Genomic DNA, 20,488 nt, shown 5'->3' on the forward strand with positions numbered 1-20,488 from the left:
CGTACAGATGTCAACAACTTTGTACAAGAGAAATCTGTCAAAATGCACAGCGTCATCCGAGAACCTTATATGTCTGGAGAAATCAGTTTTGCTAGTTATTCATTACTGCATACAAGTCCGCGTCTCCCCCCCCCCCCCCCCATGCCTGCTCACCCACCTTCTCATGCCCCTTCAGAATACATTCTGCACCCTCCCAGTGTGAGAGCCTCTGGTTTAGATCATAGCTCTTTGGGACGTGGCTGGTGTTTTACAATGTACTTCCCTACTAAAGATGCAGATAGGCCCCTAGGGGGATTTTCAATAGCACCTAACTCTTATTGACTTCAGTGGAATTTAAGCACTTACGTGCTGTTGAAATCTCATGAAGCATCTTTAGGCACCTAAATACATTTAAAATGATGGCCCCTGGTGACTAGCACAAGATCACGCAGAGTCTGCAAGGGACTGGGAAACTGGACCCGGATGTCCCAAACTAGTACCTTAATCATTAAGTCATCCTACCTACTTTCTGCCTGCCTCAATCCCCTCCTATTCTCTCCTGTAAGGAGTGGTTTTTCCTTAAACCACGCCCCCCGCCAAGAAGAAAGGCAAGCATGTGCCTCTGACTCATTTGTACCTACATACAGCAGTGCTGGGTATTTCTGTCTGTATTTATCTATGTATCATGAGCGTTTCTGACTCTTTTACAGATCACTCATAACAGTTTCATGAGCAGTTTGCAGAACTCCAAGGGTTGAATTTCAAACAAGACTTCCCTACATCTCACATGGAACCAGCCAAAATGTTCTTCATGCAATTGCTGCCTAATTCACAAGGTTACAATAGAGTTAAGACCACAATCTTAAAAAACAAAATCACAACTCATGAGTCAACAGCAGCCACAAGTATATTTAGTGACAAGGCAAGATTTCCCGCAGATCCATTTTATTCCATTGTGGCAGTGATTACATTTTGGAAATAGTATCTTAAGAGGGCTTTCTGCTTTCAAATCACTTTACAAACTGTCAGTAACACATCCTTAAGATATGCCTGGGAAGGGAAGTATAAGTTATCCCCATTTTACAAGTGGCAGAGTGGTGAAGGAACATATCCATGTTTCTGCAGAGAATTAGATCCATAGCCAAAAGGCAGGAATTCAGGTGGTAAATTCCACAAACAAGTGCTAGAAGCATAGAGCAACAGGCTTACAGGTCTATTGCTGACATCAGGACAGAGGTATGCAAACATTAAGGGTCTTGTTAATGGAGTTTCTTTTGGACCGTGTTTTCCTGGGAAGAGGGAGAGGGAGATTTAGCTATGTCTTAGCATTTGGGGATGAGTGGCAGCATAATAATTTCAGAGTGCTTTCCATGTAAAATAGTCAAGTCCCTGGTGGATTTCATGAAGTCCTGGCACTTGTCCCTTTATGGGGTCAAAATTCTGCTTGGGGTTTTGTGTTTTGGTTTTTTTTTTGATTGGCAGAGATAGTGGAGTAGAAGGGGATGTCAGTGTTAGGAGTGTCATTCTTATGATGGAAGTTCAAGTGATTTCCTAAATGTGACAGAGGCCCATTGGTGCCACCTGGCAAAGGGGTCACTGCTTAATGTCAGCAACTCCTAACATGCCTGACAAACTTGCTACACCCAACACACTGCTGTCATAGTATTTATCTATAAAGAATGTCATGTGAGATCTTAAATGAAAACCAGGATTACACGGACCCTCATAGTTGCATGATGGACGTACGGATGATATCTGCGTCTATGTCCCAAGCAGAGCTGACAAACAGGAGATTATTTCCGTTTGACAGAGAGACACACAATTTAAGCATTATAAGCCAACACAATGGTAGCCAAATCTGCATATGGAGTAAAGAGAGGGATGAGAAGACACTGAAGACTGTCTCTGGGGTCATCCTGTCTCTAGGGTGCAAAAAAACCCAATGACCAAGGACACCATTTTATCCTGCACCTAGGGAGTAATCCAGCAGCGTGATTACACGCGTGAAAATGGGATCTCAACCAGGGTTCGATTGAAAGCGCGGTCGAGGACATTTGGGTAAGATGGATTTCTTTAGACAAGGGCTTAGCCTGTTCAAGTTAATACACAATAAAATGTGTGATTCTTTTGTTTTCTATGTAACCTATTGTTCTTATCCTTACTCACTCTCAATCTTTGTAAAACTTACGATTGCTTCACTATAACTATGCCAGTGTTATGTTGGTATAAAAGGACCTGATCCTGAGTTGTACCAGTCAAACTGTGTTTACGCTGCTCCTTCAGGGACAGCTTAGTTGGTCCTTTCTGCCAGTGACAGGGTTCTGGATACTACAGAGGGAACAGTCAAGGAACTCAGGGGCGGGTATGTGCCTATTACTAGTCTGAACTGAGAACGCGAAGCCATATCTGTGTGGCCAGATGCTGTTGGTTTCAGAGAGCTGAAGTACCACAGACACAAACAAGACTGCTTTACGCAAAGGGCAAGTAGCGGTGAGGTTCCTCAGAGCCCTGGGTACTCCTGGGGAGAGCGTCATACTAACTATTTCAAAAGTTCCAGCATGGCAGTCTTCTATTTGGCCCTCACCACTGGGTCACTCTTCTTGTTCCCGTAGCTTGGGTTTTGGCCAGTATAACTTAAAAAACTGGGGCCACTAGTCTCTTGGCTACAGAAATTACACGGGTCACCAGGCAAGAAGATCACAATGGTCTTCTATGGCCTTATATGAATCAAGTCCCTCTGAACAGCAATCCTAATTACTTTGGAGTTAGTGCCCTATCCAGGGCTACCTGCATCAAAACAGTTGGTATGACCAGCAAGTTCTCCATCCAAATAGAAATTACAACCTCTGGCTTTAAGTATACTGGTCTATATTTAAAACCACACACACCAAGAAAAGAGACTCCATCTCCCCAGCCACCTTTCCTTGGCATAAGACCAGATTCAAACACTGAAGCCCACATAGATGGGAGTACAAAGGATGAGGAGCTCTCAGCTGCTGCTTTTCACCTACATGCTCATTCTCAGCACCGGTACTTAATTTGTTCTTCAAAATGATTTGATTGAAGCCAGCTTCTGAAGAGCATATTATTCCAGAGGAGTTTTAACCCATTACTGTTACAGTAAAGAGGTTTTCGGCCCAAGGTCAGCAGGAGGCTCTGCTCCTGCAAGATATGCCAGTGACTTCCACATCATGGTCTGCAGAATATAACAGGAGAACTACAGAAGAAGGATGGTCTTGTGGAGAAGGCCCTGGACTAGGACTTGAGACCCAGCTTTGATTCCTGACTTGACCATTGACTCCATGTGCAACCTTAGGGATGTTGCTTCATCTGCTTGTTGGGGGGGATAGTACTCCCCCACCTCACAGGTGTGTAGGGAGGAGGAGTTTAATATTCCTGCAGTGCTCAGATACTGCAGCGATAGGGACCCTATATGTGCTCCTATCTCAACGGAGAGTTGCATAGGCCTGCTCCTGGTTTCCAGCTGTAAATTGAAGACAGCTACTAATCTGATTAATACTTCATCTAGAGATAACTACTGTGCCGGCCACAGGAGCGGGCAGACCGCAAGGAGGAAGTCTGAGAACCCCAGAGATGTGCCAGAGTCACCTGGGGGAAACAGGTTTCCCCTTCGATCTTGCCAATGCTTCCCTGCCAGTATCATAAGCAAGAACCTACCACTTCATTAGCTGTACTAGTGTCGTATTATTCTTCCTTTCGCCACCCCCAAACAAGTGCAGTAGCCAATCCCAGACTCAAAAGATAAATAGGTTTCTTACACATATCGGAAAGATCTGTCCCCACCCAGCAATGAGTTCATGCTACACTGGTCAAGTTATTTATTCTATTACCTTCCATTATTAGCGAAGGCTTAGTTCGAATCAGTACTTGTGCTTATATAACCTCTTTCATCAAAGATATCCAAGCTCATTACTAATATTAATTATGCCTCACAACACCCATATGGGCAGGCAAGCATCGTTAGACCTCAGCGATCCATCTGCAAAATGAGGCCGAATGGTTAGCCAACTACCCCAAAGCATTGCAGTGAATCAGCAGCTGGGAAGAGAACTTGAATTTCTGATTTGCAGTCTGCCTGCTAAATCGTGTTTATCCCTTCCAGTTGGCAATTCCATTCAAGAGCTGGAAAGGGACTTGTCAGAGGGAGGTTCCACTTTCAGGTTACGTTAAGCGAAGAAAAACTGTGCCATACTCGAAGCCCATGCAGGACCTTATCTAAAGCCAATGGGAGTCTTCCCACTGACTTCAGTGGGCTCTGGGGTTCAGGCCTCCCACTTTGTACAGCTGAGCCAGAGTTAAAGGGGACCGGAAAACCACACTTAACATAGACCCAGTTTCCAGCCCCGATGCTACTGTAGTGCACCTGAGCAGTCTGGAACCCCTCATTAGCCAGAGATGAATATAGTGGCATGTCTGGAATGTGGCAGCGCTGCATACATGCTAAGCCAGATTTCAAATCCAGCCAGCCTTCACGGTAAGACTGCCCCCACCCACTTGGGTTTTGTTTGAAGGATATTAATGTTAGGAGGGCAGTCTGTCCTACTCAGGTTAAAAGGGGAACTTGGGACAGTCACAGCTCAGCAATGGGATACGCAGTCTTTCGTTTGTAGGTTGCCATGTCCAACCCAGCCCAGCTCCACTGGGTCCTAAAGCAGTTCTGTTGGCTGGTCTATGGCATGTGGAGTTTCTTGTTTTCAATCCGGTCCAGGTGTCCACACCAGAGTCCTCTCTCACCCCAGGGAAGGGAATTACTCGCATCCTCGTAAATGGCGGAGGCCAAGAACTGAATGGGCTGGGATGCTGTGCCACCTTGCCCATAGAAGGGGTCTTCCCCAACGAGGAAGCGGTACACTGTTGTGGCTAGGGTGAGGAGGCTTGCCTTGCCACTACTTGCACTGGGCCTATTCAATAGGTAATTAGAGCATTTACTATGTATAAAAATTTTATTAAGATGTTTAAAAAAAAAAGTGAACAGTACAGAGTTTAAGCATAGAAGATTCTGGTTATCAGGGAATAACCTACAGGATTATCCAGGAGTGTGAAGTTTGGTTTAAGATCAGATGACGTAAGGAGTACATAATCTGCAATATCCCCGATTGGTGGTAAAAATTTAACAGGTCAAAATACAGACATTGAGATAGGAGGGTATGTTGTTCATATAATGGCTCTGTTCAGGTGTGGAGTACGATGAGGAGGGCGGATTGACTGACCCTCATTTGGTGAGATTTAACATTCAGTGAGTATATTACCTAACACCCAATAGCCCCAACTACAACCTGGATTCCACTTTGCTAGGTACTATATAAACACCATGGGGCAGGGGAGAGAGAATTTCAGTCTCCACGGCTGTCAAGCACCTTTCCCCGAGCACTGTGCACAGAAAAACTTGTTTAGAACACCTTCTGCAGTTCAGTCCATTAGCATCTTCCCTAACACCCTGATTATATCTAGGGACTGCGAGTATGCACCAGTGGCCACAGCAAGTTGTGCTAAAAGCAAAGAAACACTTAAGGCGCTTGTGAAATTCATCCAACAAGCCACTTGAGATTCCCCAGGCTCCTGGAGTTACATATTCACTAGAGTTACGTAGTTCCTTCATGCCGAGCCCATCTCGTTAAGAAGTGCTGTGTGTCACAAGCTTCTCGCTCAGGATATCAAAGTTCAAAAGGCTGCTGGCTAGAACGTGGACCAGCCAGCGCCCCAGCCACACTGCTTCTATACAAAGGCAGGCATGTTCCCCATTTCAAGTAGATAAAGGGATTAGTGTGCAACCCAAAAACATCCATGTTCAGCTTGTTCTGAACACTGGACATTTGGTACAAAAGTAACCCATAGAGGCCAACAAATAGTCTCAACCAGAAATAGTTGGGCTTTACTTTGATTCCTGCTCAAGTCTTCAAAAACTTCATCCAAGCTGGGTTGGCTGAACTGCGTAAGTGGGATCTATGCTATTAGCACAATGGTACCCGAGAAGTTACAAAGCTCGTCACCTTTAAAATCTCTATAGAGAAGAGCAACAAAATAGCCTTTTGCAGGGTTGGTTTCGCTAAGATCTAGCGGAATACAAAGCCTGCACGGTCTGCACTCCATTGTTGCAACAGCACGTTTTCATAGGTATTATATTCCATATCGCTGAATGTTAGGATCTACACCTTGGTGAGGAAAATCTTTCTAGTTAATATCATACACACTCACCAGAAGTGGCTGCAAAATTTGAGTGAAGAGCCCAAAAAACTGTTAAGCCAACTCCTCCGAGTTACACGTTTCTACAAAAATCAGCATCAGAAAGCAAAATAAATGAACACGTAGAAGTTTTTAAAAAGCAGATGTACATAGAACGGGAAGAAATGTTGCCTCCGACTACAAGCAGCCAAACACAAGTGGGAGGTTAGCTATGACGACATGAGCCTACCAATATGCATACACGTCTTTGGCCAAATTCAGCCCTCCGTTACACCCATGTAGTTTGTGGGGTTACACGGGGGTAACAGCACAGAACACGGCCCTTGGTAACTTAAGCCATTAGGTACAAGCAGGACACTCATGCACTCTGAGGCACAAGACGCACCGACATACGAACTCCTTTGCAAGTCTCTGTTACTCCCTTTAAACTAGGTTTCTACCATCCCAACCCTCTCCCATCACAGCCACATCCCCATTGCTTCTAGCTCCAGTCTTCTTAGAAGCAGAGAGGAAGAACTGCACTCAATTCTACTGTCCTTTTTTTTGATAAGCAGGATACTCATGGGACTCATTAGCCGCCATTTGTGATACATCCAGGGAGAAATTCTGGCTTCTGGAACATCAGTGGCAAAACTCTCATCGACTTTAGGAGAGACATTCTGACCCCCTTGATTTTAAAGCAGGCCTTGAAGGGTTCCAAAAAACAGCATTAGCCTTCTGGAGTACCTAACTCTCTGTAAACTTTGGTGGAGAAAGTCTCTTCAAAAACTGGGCCCAACACCACAATTGGATTCAAGAAAGATGGCAGTTCATAGATAGGGTTGCCAACCCTCCAGGATTGCTCTGCAGGAATTAAAGATTAATCTTTAATTAAGGTTATGTCATGTGATGAAACCTCCAGGAATACGTCCAACCAAAATTGGTAAACCTATTCATAGAGTGACTGAACAAGTCAGCCTTTAAATTCACTTTAACCACAGAATAGAGAGGTATCTGTATTAGTACTCTACCATCATCCTCCAAGTTCCTCACCCCATCTACCTTATTCCCAATTTGTAAGAAAAATCAGACTTTTTGTTGCAGGAAAACAAGAGTCCAAACATAATTTGTATCTGGAAAGGAACACACATTTTTAGGAGGTTCGGGGAGGGAGGGGAGAAATCCACCCTAGGGCAGAGGGGAGAAATAGTGTTTGGAAATATCGGCCATTGGGTGCATTCCAAAGTACTGGCTCTTCCTGGGTTCCTTTATGAGCCAGGGATAAGTCATCCTCAGCGGAGTTTGTTCAGCAGGATCCAGAGGGGGCAACTAAAAGTCCCACTCGGCAGAGGGAAGGCTCCTGCCACTTGAATTCCAACAGTGCTGGTTAAACTAGTTCCTCGAGTTTGCAAGGCACGTATATACACACACACACACACACGCACGCTCTCTTCATTATTTCAGACTACAGTTCTTCAGTCACTTTTGCAAAAATTCCATCTTGCTTCTGACTTTCTATGCCTTGTGCCACCCCACCAACTTGACATCCTTAGTTAAGCAATGGGTAGGGAAGGCTGTATTCCTACCCAGCCAACATCTTAGTTCACCTCCACCTAATGGGTTTCTTCCTCTAGCAGAGAAGGATGAGGCTTCTGGGCTCAGCCTTTCAAAATTGCCAAGCAAGCACACGCGCCCAGAATCATATGGGCGCAAGCAAGTTTTCCATCCGAGATGGATCCAGATTGCACCAGCTCAAGGCCCAGGTTGCCAGGCTGCTCTCCAGATCCCTATCGCTGCCAATGCAACTCGCTTCCTTAACACCCCTGATTGAGCATTGCAGTGGCACATTGAATGTAATGCCAGCCGGCAGGCAAAATGTGAAGCTGCAGTATGTTTGATCTACACTGCCTCCCATGTGACCCAGATTTCCTCAGCTGTACCCTCTGCTTATGGAGGGTGATCTCCGCTATTCCCCCATTGCAGCATGATCTCACGGGCCTTCACTAAGCCACTAGCCCCATTAAGTGGGCTGGTGAACAGCAAGGCCTTTAAGACAAGCACCAAGTAGGAGATGCTCTCAGCATCCTTAGGGATTTTTGATCAGTTGTAGCAATGGGCCCGTTTGAGGGAGGGGACCCAGGCACCAGCATCCAACAGAAGAACTGACTTAACTCCTCTCACATCCCGGTAGCTTTGCTCCAAGGCATGCATCATACCGATTTTGCAGGCTTAGCTGTGCCCTGTTTACTTGTGCAAGCAGGTCGATGGCAGACTCGGGACCAGGAGTCAAACACTGGGTCCCAGTCCCCTCCCTAACCACTAAGCCATGTTTAGAACCCAGGAGTCCTTAAATCCAGGCCTTGCTCTCAGCACAGACACTCATTCACAAAGGAGCTCCAGCAATAGGTTATTCTGCAGAGGTACAGGGCTATCAGGATAGGATTTCCCCCTTGCCATGCTTTCTCCCTCCATCCCAGCCCTCTTAACCGTGGGCTACAGCACAGATTAACTGAAATGCATATAATACGACTTATGAGGGCTGATCACGAGAGGTCCCAGAAGCATGGAAGCTTTCCTTGTGCTGCTATCAGTATCCCAGGTAGGACTTGCCAGCAGTGATTATTCATCAGTAAAGAAGTCTATTTTTTCCCTGTGTGACAGGGATGAGGCCAGAGAGCAAGTTTTAGGCAGTGTGTGTGTGTGTAATGACAGCAGGATCAGGTGGTAGTTAGCCCAGTACCCGGGCTCCCACTGCAAACAGGGCCTTAAAGAAATAGGCCAATATACAGTCCGTATATTTAAAGTCAGTGCCTCACCAAGCAAGAGCAAAATCACCATTGCCACCAGTTTGTGGGTTGTTCTGGATACATTTTGGCCTCCTCCCTATCTCAGGGTCAATGGCGTGCCCGCACCACTATCAGCCTTTCAGTCACCCTCAGGTAGGAAGCTACAGATCAACCAGGACTTGAAAAGGTCATTAGAAAGATTTCCAAGACACCACAGTGAAGAAAAGGAGGAAGACAGGACCTAGGGAAATACGCTGTCCCTTCCAGCTGGCATAGCCCTCCCCCCACCAGTTCTTAGACATCAGCTTCCTTCTCCCTATTAAGCTTATTCCACTCAATGCATTTGCAGAACCCCATACAATTAACAAAACACTGCTCTGATTGAAAATTCAGAGGCTTTTGTGCAAAGAATGGCCTATGAGTACGTCTAGTGGAAGACAGCATTATTCTGAAGGTCGAGGGTAAGGTTATTAGTGAGAAACATTCAGAAGGTTCTGTTAGTGCCTTAGCATATGACACGCAACATTCTAGTTACACCAGCAGTGCTCCAGATCAAATAATAGTGATAATTTTATATTTATACACACACACACACACACACCCCACCATTACATCCAGTTTAGAGACACCTTTAGGATTCTAAACCCTTCCTGTTAGGTTTTTCCCCCTTTTTAAAGCACTTTACAACCCAAACATGTAATCTGGATTCCAGTGTTCTTTGCAGTAGCCCCACATCCGTAGACAATCCCATACCCCAACCAGCAGCTTGCCCTACTTGGTCTGTAAAACAGACACTATAAACAGAGGGGGAATTTCCTACAGAGGTAGGAAAGGAGGAATCTGACTGAAGAAAGTTAGAGGAAAGACCATTGCTTTCATTGTTTATAGGTGGAGAGCTCCTCCACTATAATGTGCCATGATTTTTGTTTTTAAAGCATTCCAAGTTTCAAGCTGGGAAAAATCCAATCCCTGCTGTTTTTATGGTCTCCTTTTGGATTTCTAAAAGGAATCAGTATTACCCCCAATTGATTTACATATCTGAGAAACTGTCTGCCGTAGATGCCATCAGATCACAAACCCCTCCAGGACAATGAAATCTTGGGGCGGGTAGGATGGGTGATTAAAAAAAGGCCACAGCCTCTCTGTTCATAGTAAATGGAACAGCTTTCGAAAGGAAAAATAAAGACAGTGCAATCTTACCTTCAGCCAGCACTTCATCCACCGTCACCTGGTATCTCCCAATATGGAACACCCTGCCGATGTACCCACTCCCTGCCACCGTGTTACTGCCGCTTCCTCCACTGGTACCAGAGCCAGGGCCAGAACCGCCCTGCTCTCGACGAGAGTCAAAAAACTTCTTCATCTCTCCAGAGAGATGGTTGTATTACGATTAAAGGTGATGTTATTTTTCAAGGTCCAATTTCCCCCCCACCTTCTTGATTCCAGCCAATAAAAATAATCCACTCCTAGTGGTGATTTGTTTGAAGTAGGGCAGATGCCTTTTTTCCCCCCTCCTGGCAGGCAGAGCTGGTCAGATTTAGACCTGTAAGGAGCACAGAAAAACAAAGAGAGACAAACGATTACAAACACTTTGCAAATAATCAGGAAAAAAAAAAAACAACAAAGCAAACCCCTTGTCAGATCATCCCCCCATTCCCCTCAATATAAACTCACAAAACCTTGCCCTTAATCACCCAGCCCCCAAAAGCATTGCAAGCAGTTGATTACAGAAGGATGATGTACCTCTTCCTGGGCAGCTAATGATTCCATGTAAACCCCCTCCACCCACACACACACCTAGGAGCCAAAGGGGTGGCTGTCCCAGCGCTTTACTGCAAACAGGCTGGAGCTAGCAGCTAAGCCACAGTGTTACCACGGCTGCAGCCTCTCTGCTGGCACTGGAGGGAACATGGTTATAAGGTAACATTGCCACTTAAAGGAGGCGAACAGCAGCTGATAACCAGAGACCATTACAGGGCTGATCTGACTCCAGTCACCCCCCCCCCCCCCCTCCTCCTCCAGCTCCATCCAACCAGGAAATGAACTGTCACAGGAAGTCCCTGCTTCAATAAAGGTGGGTGGAGTGGGGAGATGGTGCATGGGTGATTTCCCATCCTCTCCCCAAAGCTGTTCTTTTTAACCCCTTCAGGCCCAGCATTGTTCCCTCCCGCCTCCACAGCAGATTTCAGCTGGACAAAAAGCAAACGGCTGGTTGGGAGGAAAGGGGGCTGGGGGTGGTTCCGAGCCCAAATTAAAGCAGCAGCCAAGGAAACTGGACATCAGAGAGTGGTTGTTTTTCTTTTTAAACTGCAACAGACCTTCTCTGTCGCATGGCGTTCTGGGAGCGGTAGTTCTCCCAGCTGGCTGCCCTGGCCAGCTGGGCAAGGAGAGGGACTACAATTCCCAGAATGCACCAGGAGAGGAGCTGGGGTGGGGGGGGTTGGAGTAAAGCGTGATGGTGCGTTTAGTTGTCAACCTTATTCGGTGCCCCCTTGGCTGGGTGGCTGAGGTGATGGCGCCTGGGCTGCAGGCTGATGGGTTTGATTAATAAATTAGTATAAAGAAATCACCCCCCCCTTCCCTCCCTGGCTTGCAGCAAGGGCGCCTGGGAGTTGTAGTTTCTCTGTACTCTATGGAAGCTGCAAGAGGGGCATCATTCTGGCCAGAAGAGCAGAGCACCCAATAATGTTTTCCAGTGGAGCTGATTTCCTGATTCCCCCCCACCCCCTTTCACCCCTGCTTGGTAGGAGTTTGTATACTCAGCCTCCTTCAACAGGCAGCCAGCCGCCTCACTCAAGCAAAACAAACAGGCTCTGCTGGGAAAAGCGGGGCTGGGCCGTAGCCCTGTTCGTTGTTTGCATTGGCCGTGCTTTTTTAAAACAAATGTCACTGGAACGATAATAAATATTCAGTGGTGGGGGACTCCCGCGATTGTCTCGTGCGTCTCCGTGTGTTCTGGGGGGTTCGTAAAACCCCCACTCTGGGAGCATGTGATTAGGAGAGAATCTCACTCTTTTTTGTGTTTGTTTTTAACGAAAGCTAAGTTGCTCGCCTTCCCGACGGCAGAGAAAAGCATGAAGACAGGCCCTGATTGTGCCCCAAAAGCTCAGAAGCCAGGAGGCAAATAAAAAGAATCCCACGTGTATTGTTTTTAATCTCGTGATTTTTTTTATGCCAGACTCTCATGATTTTTTGGAAACCTGATTCATGAATGTTTGGGGTTGGCAAAACTGATTATTTATTATTCTGTTATTTCTTTTTCATAGAATCACAGAGTTGAAGGCCAGAAGGGACCACCAGATCACCTTGTCTCGCCTGTATATCAGAGGCCACTTTCTCCTCTACCTCTCAATGGTGCTTGGGGAACATTGCAATGGGCCCAGTCTTGCAAAGTGCTGATCGCTGGGTGCTCAGCTCTGTTCAGGGTTGGGCCTGCAGTCCTGGCACACCTCAAATCCTCATTGATTACACTGGATTGATTAGTGCATAAACGCTTTAGGATTGGAGCCCTCAGAGTTGCTTTCCATGCTGTACCCCTTTGTTGGTCTTGTATCTTTAGACTGCAACCCTGCGATGAGCTCCACACGGGCAGCAGAATTGCCAGTCCAAAGCATTCAGAACTCAGGAATCGTGTTTCAAAAAATCATGACACTGACTTAGGAATTATGAGATTTTTCTAATCCTTGAGCCTTTAGATCTCACAACTTCACAACTGTTCTCTGCAACCATGAGGGCTAAAAACTTACTAAGAAAGAAAGAAAAGTGAAATTCTCATGTAATCACATGACTCCCAGAGCTGAGGCTTTAAGAAAAATGAGATTGTCGTGAGAGTTGGCAGCACTGAGGCACTAGTGCATGGTTTGGGATGTAGGGTCTGAGCCGAAGTCAGTGGAAAGATTCCCATTGATTTCACTGGGCTTTGGATCAGGCCCTTTAAGGCAGTGGTTCTCAAACTTTTGCACTGGTGATCCCTTTCACACAGCAAGTGCGACCCCCTGCTTATAAATTGAATGTGACCCCCCCCCTTATAAATTAAAAACACATTTTTTATATTTAACATTATTATAAATGCTGGAGGCAAAGTGGGGCTTGGGGTGGAGGCTGACAGTCACGACCCCCCAAGTAATAACCTTGTGACCCTCTAAGGGGTCACGACTCCCAGTTTGAGAACTCCCTGCTTTAAGATATGTCTACATTGCAGCTGGGAGGTGTGACTCCCAGCACAGGTATACAGACTCACGCTAGCACACTAAAAATAGCTGTGTGGACTCTGTGGCTCGGACTAGCTGCCCAAGCTTGGACCCGGGAATCAGACAGGCTTGGATTTAGGGGGCTACCCCAAGCCACCACCCATGCTGCTATTTTTAGCATGTTAGCTCGAGCAAAGCTAGCGCATGTCTGTCTACTCAGGCAGGGAATCACACCTCCCACCTTTAGTGCAGACGTACCCTTTGATTGTAAGCTATCTGGGACAGGAGCTTAGCACAATGGAGCCACCATTGAATAGACACCATCAGAATATAAACAAACAGAAGTACGGAACTGAGTTTACAAACCTGTGCTTTGCTCCTGCAAATAGGTTCCTTCTAAACCCCCGGCCTTATTCATCTAGGGCTCCATGATGCCTCGCATGGTGGGGGTAGGATGGTTCGGCGCCAGGCTTTCTGGGAGCTCCTGGCACATAGGGGGAGCTGCCTGTGGATTAACATTTATTGGGGCCCTGCACACAAAGAACATTTGGGCTCCCCACACCCTGGGGGTCTAGGGATGTTGGGAGCCAGGGGGGCCATGGCCCACCCACTTTTTAACATGGGCGTAGTAGCCTCGGGAGCTCCCCCGCCGTGAAGCGCAGCCCCTGCTAGCAACACCAGCCTCTTCCCGCTGGGGGGCTGAGGGCCCCACCCCCTGCTCCTCCTCCTCCTCCTGAGGCCCTGCCCCCTGGCCAGGCCGGAAACCAGAGCCAGGTCATGGCAAGAGCCTCCCAGGGAGCCTGGACCACGGTGGAGAGCCCTGGACTCTCCACCAGCCCTGGGCGGGACACGCTAGGGAGCGGGGACACAGGCCGGGGTCTGCTCTTGGGCACCCTGGCACCCAGGGCAGGTGGAGGCGGGGCCGGATTTAGGGGCAGGTGACCCAGGGGACCGCTTGGAGTGCGGACTCAGGGGGCTGTTTTTGTGGTTAGCGACGGAAGGGAAAATAGAACATATGAGGTCACATGTTTCAGCTATTCCGTGCGCGGACTCGTTTTTCGCTAACCGCCGAGAATGTTCTGGGCCTTTGTAGAATCTCCTGGAACCTTCCAGATCTACTGAGAACGACGTTTTCCGTTTCGACGCTCAGGCTCCTGAAAACGTATCTTTGCGTGACGATGGCCGACGAGAGACTGACATCGCTGCCTGTTTTATCGCTTGAAAATGCCATTGGCCAGGCTGTGGATCTCTCTGTGCTTCAGTTCACGAGGGCGAAGGTGAGAAAAGCGACCTTTTGAAATAAAGGATTAGGGTTCGTAGTCTAAGCCTGTCACCTACTGTAACGCTACTTAATACTGGTCCACCCATGGGTGGCGCGTGAGCCCCCTGTTCAAGGAGCCTAGCCCCTTGCCCCGCCCCTTCTGCCTGAGGCCCCGCCCCTTCTGCCTGAGGCCCTGCCCCCACTCCGCCCCCCTCTCCCGCCCGAGCCCCTCACCGCGGCTGAAGGATCCCCAGTCCAGCCCGCCCAAGCTGCCCTGAGCCTCAGCCCACCCAAGCCACCCCCAGCCTGCCAGCCCACCCACCTGAGCCAACCCCTGGCCCACCTGCCCGCCCGAGCTGCCCCAACCCCCGGATGCCTGGAGGAGCCCTGAGCCTCACCGTGGCCATGGTGGGGAGCATTCGTGGAAGTTTGGGGAGGTTTAGCCTCCCCTAGCCCCCATTACGTGCCACCAATGGGTCCACCCAGTGTTGATGTACAGTTCAATTTCTTGATGTTAGTACATTTCAGTTATTCTTAACATTAAAAAGTTTCTATAAGCTTAGAGGAAACGGATTTTTTTTATTTGTTTATATATGGCACCAATAAATACGGATTTACATTTCCTAGCGTGCAAATTGATCGGCTTATATGACAGGGATAAATCACGCATGCAAATCATACATCCAAGTTGCGAAATGGGCTACAAATGCAATAAAAAAATAAGGTATTCAAAAGTTGAACAAATCCGGGGGGGGGGGGGGGGCGCCATTTGGTCTAGGGCCGGCCCTGGGTGGAGGGTCCGCTGATCTTCATAGCGCCCCCAAAATCCACCACTGCTTCCTGCTACTCTGTAGCTTTATAGAGTTTTGAACAGTGGAGTGGGCGCTGGTCCTTAATTCTTTTCCCACTTTTTATTGGTAACTTGCTGTGTAATCCTGAGCAAACCATGTCCCCTCACAGTGTCTGTGTTTCCTGTCTCCAGCCCTTTGTTTGCCTTGTCTATTTACACCGAAAGCTCCTTGGGGGCAGAGGGTGTCTCTCACTATGTGATTTTACCGCACCTACTACAATGGGCCCCTATCTTAGCTGGAGGCTTTAGGTGCAATTGTGACGTAAATAACAACAATACATTAATAACCTATTCCTCTCTGGTTTCAGAGTAACAGCCGTGTTAGTCTGTATTCGTAAAAAGAAAAGGAGTACTTGTGGCACCTTAGAGACTAACCAGTTTATTTGAGCATGAGCTTTCGTGAGCTACAGCTCACTTCATCGGATGCATAGCATATCATGGAAACTGCAGAAGACCTATTCCTCTCTGTGCGCAAGTCTCGTTCTGCAGGCTGGGATGGGGCAGAGTTTTTTGGTTTTGTTGTTTTAATGGATTTTCTGCTTAATGTAACTATTTCTTAATACTCCCATCGCCCAGATTTCATTGTCCTTGAGGTGTTTGCAATCTGCAGCTTTGTTAATAATCTTTTTGTTTTGACTTTTATATTATATTCAGATATTTAATATAACAAATACAAATATCTAATACACAACGAATATTTGAATATAATATAAAAGTTGAATTAAAACAACAATATAGAAATGAAATATTTCAACAGTATCAAAGCAATATTTTTCAGAATTTGTATTCCGCAGGAAGTTTCAAAATTTTGCCTTTTCATTCTGAGTCAAAACAGTTTTCTTCCCCAAAATGTTGGACTTTCCCACAGAACAGAAATTCTGTTTCCTGACCAGTTAAACCAAAACTGGAGAAAGGCTTCCATTGACTTTCATGGGCATTGGATCAGGCCCTAAAACTTGCAAAGACAAAAAAGCATAGAAATGTAGAGCTGGAACTGACTTTGAGAGGTCATCAAATCCAGCCACCTGGGCAGAGGCAGGAGCAAGTAAAACTAGACCATCCTTGATGGGTCTTTGTCCAACCTGTTCTTCAAAACTTCCAGTGATGCGGATTCCACAACCTCCCTTGGAAACCTATTCCAGAGCTTAACTCTGCCTAGAGTTATAAAGTTTTTCCTAATATCTAACTTAAATCTCCTTTGCTGCAGATTACGCTCATTCCTTCTTGTCCTACCTTCATGAGTTTAATTTTTCACACTAGGCCTGATCGAGCTCCTCCGAGATCAGTGACAGTCTCTCTGTTGACTTTTCTGGAAGGTGGGTTGGATGCACCCTGACTTGTCCCATTAGCTCATATGGGACCTACTCACAGTGTGTAAAGTTAAGCACAAAGCGAAGCACTTTGCAGGATCGGGGCCTTCGCTGGTAACTGTAGCCGACTCACATCCCCTATGGATGAGCTACTGGAGGCAGACGTACAGCGCACGCTGAACAGTGGGCCACATATGTACAGCACCAAGCACAATGCCCCTATCCACAAAAAGGTGCTTAGGTGCCTGACCCCCCCAGATTTAGGCGCCTAAGTCCCATTTTTAGGCGCCTTTGCCCTCCATAGAACTCCCACTCGGCTGCTGCTCAGCAGAAGCACCCTTGGTTCCTATATTTCTGCCTCTTGAGTGCACCGCTGCCTCCTTCTAGGCACCCAGGAGCCTTTCTCCCACCTCAGCCCCATAGCAAGCCAGGACCTGGGGGAAGGTCGGCGCTCAGTCACCCGTAGGGCCCGAGCTGGTAGGCGTGTGCAGAGGCCACTTAGATCTATGCAAGTCAGGGGAACCTTTAGCCTACTGGTTAGAGACCATCAGTTCACGTCCCCCCTCTGTCTGAACAGGAGAAGGGATTTGAACAGGTATCTCCAACCTCTCTGCTAGTGCTCTAATTCCCGGGCTATGGGGTATTCTGAGTGGGGTTCCCTCCATCTCTCCTGCTGGAGTCGTTCAACTTGAACTAAGTCATTGAATAGCTAAATACTCACTGGGACAGAAAATGAGTTAGAATGACTCTCACCTGGGTAGTGGGAGATCCCTGTTTAAGACCACCTCCCCCCCGGCCCCATCTGCCTGACGAGAAGAAGGGATTTAAACCCCTCTCCGGCTGCTGGGGCCTTGACCTTGATTGGAGCCTTTGGGAGTTGCTGTAATGCAGATAATCTGTGACAATAATCCAGAATGCAGGTGACTGTCTCTACCACACTCTTATTTGGCTGATTTGATGGAAAATTCTGTGTGTAACTGGGAGCATTTCCAGCAGATATATATGTGTGCCTCCAGGTTTTGTTTTAAAGGAGAGATGTTTACTGGAAATACAGGTGTGTAAACAAAATGTTAAATCAGATATGTTTGCAAGCAACATGCAGGCAAGAGTGATTAAGCCCCTATGGTCTTTGGCACCGTCTTTTCCTTTCTCTTACCTCGTTTGAACAGGGCTTTTCGACCTGGGCTTCAAGTACTGCCTACGAAAAGTTTTGTGGCATTTTGTGAGGGTGCCTCACTGTTTTTCTCAACCTTGGACGCATTTTTTAAAAGTTATGATTGTTAAATTGGATCTACAGGATAACCAAATAAAATATTCATAATTGTACTTAGCACGTCTCATCCGTAGACCTCAACGTATTTCACAAAGGTCTTTATCCCCATTGTACAGGTGGGGAAACTGAGGCATGGGGAGGGGAAATGATTTGCCCACGATCACACGGTGAGTTAGTGATCGAGCCAGCACTAGAAGTCAGGTCTCCAGACTCAACTCTGGTGTGCTGGGTTAGCTACTGGGCTACTCTGCCTCTCCAAAATATTTAAGTATACACTGACAGAGTGCCAGATTTGGCCATCCTTACACTGAATAGTCTCATATGTCACAAGTCATGCCACCAAAGCCAATGAGAATATGGTACCACGTGAGATGGGTAAGGATATCACACAATCTGGACCTACAGATGCCAAGGGCCTGATTCTCTTCTCACATATTTTATGCTGGCGTAATGACTTCTGTGGAGTTACTCCTCATTTACCCAGTGTGAGCAACATGAAACTCAGGTCCTGTAGGATCCCAACACCGGTAAGCTAAGCATTTCAGTTAATAGGAGCATAAATGGAGCTCTTGGTCAGTTTGAACCATGTAAATGCATGATCGATCACCACTGGTGAATATGAAAGGTTCATCTGCAATAAACATCAGAGTGCTCATGGGGGTTCTGGAGTTGTCCTAGTGTAAATGAGACTAGAATTTGTCCCACTGTACAAGGTTGCTCAGCATTACTAAATCCACTAGTGCCAACGCCCAGTGTCAACATTTGAGTCAGGCACAAAATGCCACGAGATTGGCTTAAAAACTGTGAGAATTTACACATAATAGAAACTCTTTTTCTTCACCTCTTTGGTGTCAGAGGGGTCATGTTTTCAAGCTAAATTCTTTAGAGCACAATTTGGGGCGGGGGGGGGGGGTTTCTGTGTTTGTACCGCACCGAGCACAATTGGGTCTCATTCCATGACTGGGGCTCCTAGGTGCTACCACAATATAAATAATAACAAAATTTTCTTCACTATAATGAGGGCTAGAAATATATTTTTTTTTAAATGTAAGCTGCAATTCTTAGTTTTCACATGATTCCAGGAGCTGGGGCTTTGAGAAAATATTGCAAGACCTGTGATAAAGTCCTGAGAGTTGCCAACACTGTATATCACAGGAACACAAAACATACAAACTTAAGAACAGCCATACTGGGTCAGACCAAAGGTCCATCTAGCCCAGTGTCCTGTCTTCCGACAATGGCCAACGCGAGGTGCCCCAGAGGGAATTAACAAAACAGGTAATCATCAAGTGATCCATCCCCTGTCGTCCACTCCCGCTTCTGGCAGTCAGAGACTAGGGACACCCAGAGCATGGGGTTGCATCCCTGCCCATCCTGGCTAATAGCCATTGATGGACCTATCCTCCATAAACTTATCTATGTTCTCTTTTGAACCCTAGTATAGTTTAGGCTTTCACAACATCCCCTGGCAATAATGGCTTTGAGTAGGCCCACAAGAGCGACTGTGTCCAGGTGGACCAAGGTGGCCACAGGAAGAACCTAACCGCAGCTTCCCTGACCAGTTTGGGGTGGAGCAGCCCAACCTGGAGCCCATGCCCGAGATGTGGGGCCTGATCGCCTGGTTGCACGACACTAGATTTTCATTATGGGTATATAAGGACGTAGCTCTAAGCTGGATCAGTGCTGTTGTCGCTCTGCTGGTGTCAGGATCTGCGGGGTGTGTTTTGCACACACGGTGTAACTCCACCCCATGATGGTGGCATTTTAAAGGGCACCTGCCTCCTCTGTGTGGTGATATTATGCTGCACTGCATCAGGAGACAGCACGTTGAGGTAGGTGGCCCATTAGTGATGCTATGTATCCTTTTCAAATGTTCCTTTGCTGGAAAGGAAGAGGAGGGTCTGAGGAGCTTCCTGGGGAGTTTATTGACTTGCCCGCCCGGCTTCCCCATCTGAATACCTACCCCACATGGATATCTACCTCAGTTGAGGCAGATCTTGCAACTCTTGCTCATATAAATTGCCTGATTAGCAATCCTTCGTTAACACTTGTAAAGCACTTTGAGGTCCTCAGATGAAAAGCGCTAGAGACGTGAGAAGCGTTATTGCTGCGTTGTTGATGATCAAACTTTCCAGCCAGCTCAGCATTCTGTAAATGAAACCACATGGCTGGAGTCATGGCATGTGGAGGACTAAAAGTGGGAGAACACAGACCTCTTCTGGACATTTCTACACATTACAAGTGACAAGGAGAGGCAGAAAACAGCTTTTGTAGTCAAGCTAGTTGAAATTTTTTTGATTAAACGTTTTTCCACTGGAAAATGCAGATTCAATGAAACCCCTTATTTATTTTTTGTTAAATCGCATTGATTTTGGTGAAATTTCACATAGACCAAAATTGGAAAGAAGTTTCAAAAACGGTGAAATGCCTCGTTTTGACATTGTTGAAGTGAAAAGTTTTGATTTTTCATCTCAGAAGACTTGTTCTTTCAAAGTTTACTTCGTTTTATACAGAAAATTGAGAATAAAATTAAAAGGGTCAAAATCAAAATGAAACATTTCGGCTGACCTCAAATGAATTTTGAGGGAGTATTTCATTGAGTGGGAAATTTCAATCCTTTTGCTTTTTGTCCCAATTCAGGATGATTTTTTTTTTT

General features: G+C 46.7%; 1 protein-coding gene and 2 long non-coding RNA genes across 34 annotated transcripts in view; 1 reads left to right on the top strand and 2 right to left on the bottom strand.

Annotated features, from left to right (window-relative positions):
• Positions 1 to 11,261, bottom strand: part of AAK1 (AP2 associated kinase 1) — a 126,703-nt gene extending 115,442 nt beyond the window's left edge. For 5 of the 32 annotated variants that reach the window (XM_043536348.1, XM_043536349.1, XM_043536347.1 and 2 more), the window contains exons 1-2: positions 10,692 to 10,933; positions 10,149 to 10,491 (exon numbers count right to left, since the gene is read on the bottom strand). In XM_043536348.1, the coding sequence (XP_043392283.1) occupies positions 10,149 to 10,311 (163 nt within the window). In that variant the 5' untranslated portion in view covers positions 10,312 to 10,491; positions 10,692 to 10,933. Of the gene's footprint in view, positions 1 to 10,148; positions 10,492 to 10,691 lie in introns of all 32 variants that reach the window. The other 27 variants (XM_043536352.1, XM_043536353.1, XM_043536354.1 and 24 more) reach the window with 15 other exon arrangements.
• LOC122463869 lies at positions 10,950 to 12,716 on the top strand. The gene is made up of 2 exons (XR_006287539.1): positions 10,950 to 11,022; positions 12,215 to 12,716. It is a non-coding gene; the product is annotated as an uncharacterized LOC122463869 (long non-coding RNA).
• Positions 12,717 to 19,197: 6,481 nt separating this feature from the next.
• Positions 19,198 to 20,488, bottom strand: part of LOC122463861 — a 37,275-nt gene continuing 35,984 nt past the window's right edge. The window contains exon 4 of the long non-coding RNA XR_006287518.1: positions 19,198 to 19,980. This is a non-coding gene — a long non-coding RNA (uncharacterized LOC122463861). The remainder of the gene's footprint in view (positions 19,981 to 20,488) is intronic.

Source organism: Chelonia mydas, chromosome 26 (genome assembly GCF_015237465.2).
Source record: "Chelonia mydas isolate rCheMyd1 chromosome 26, rCheMyd1.pri.v2, whole genome shotgun sequence".
NCBI classification, from domain to species: Eukaryota; Metazoa; Chordata; order Testudines; family Cheloniidae; genus Chelonia; species Chelonia mydas.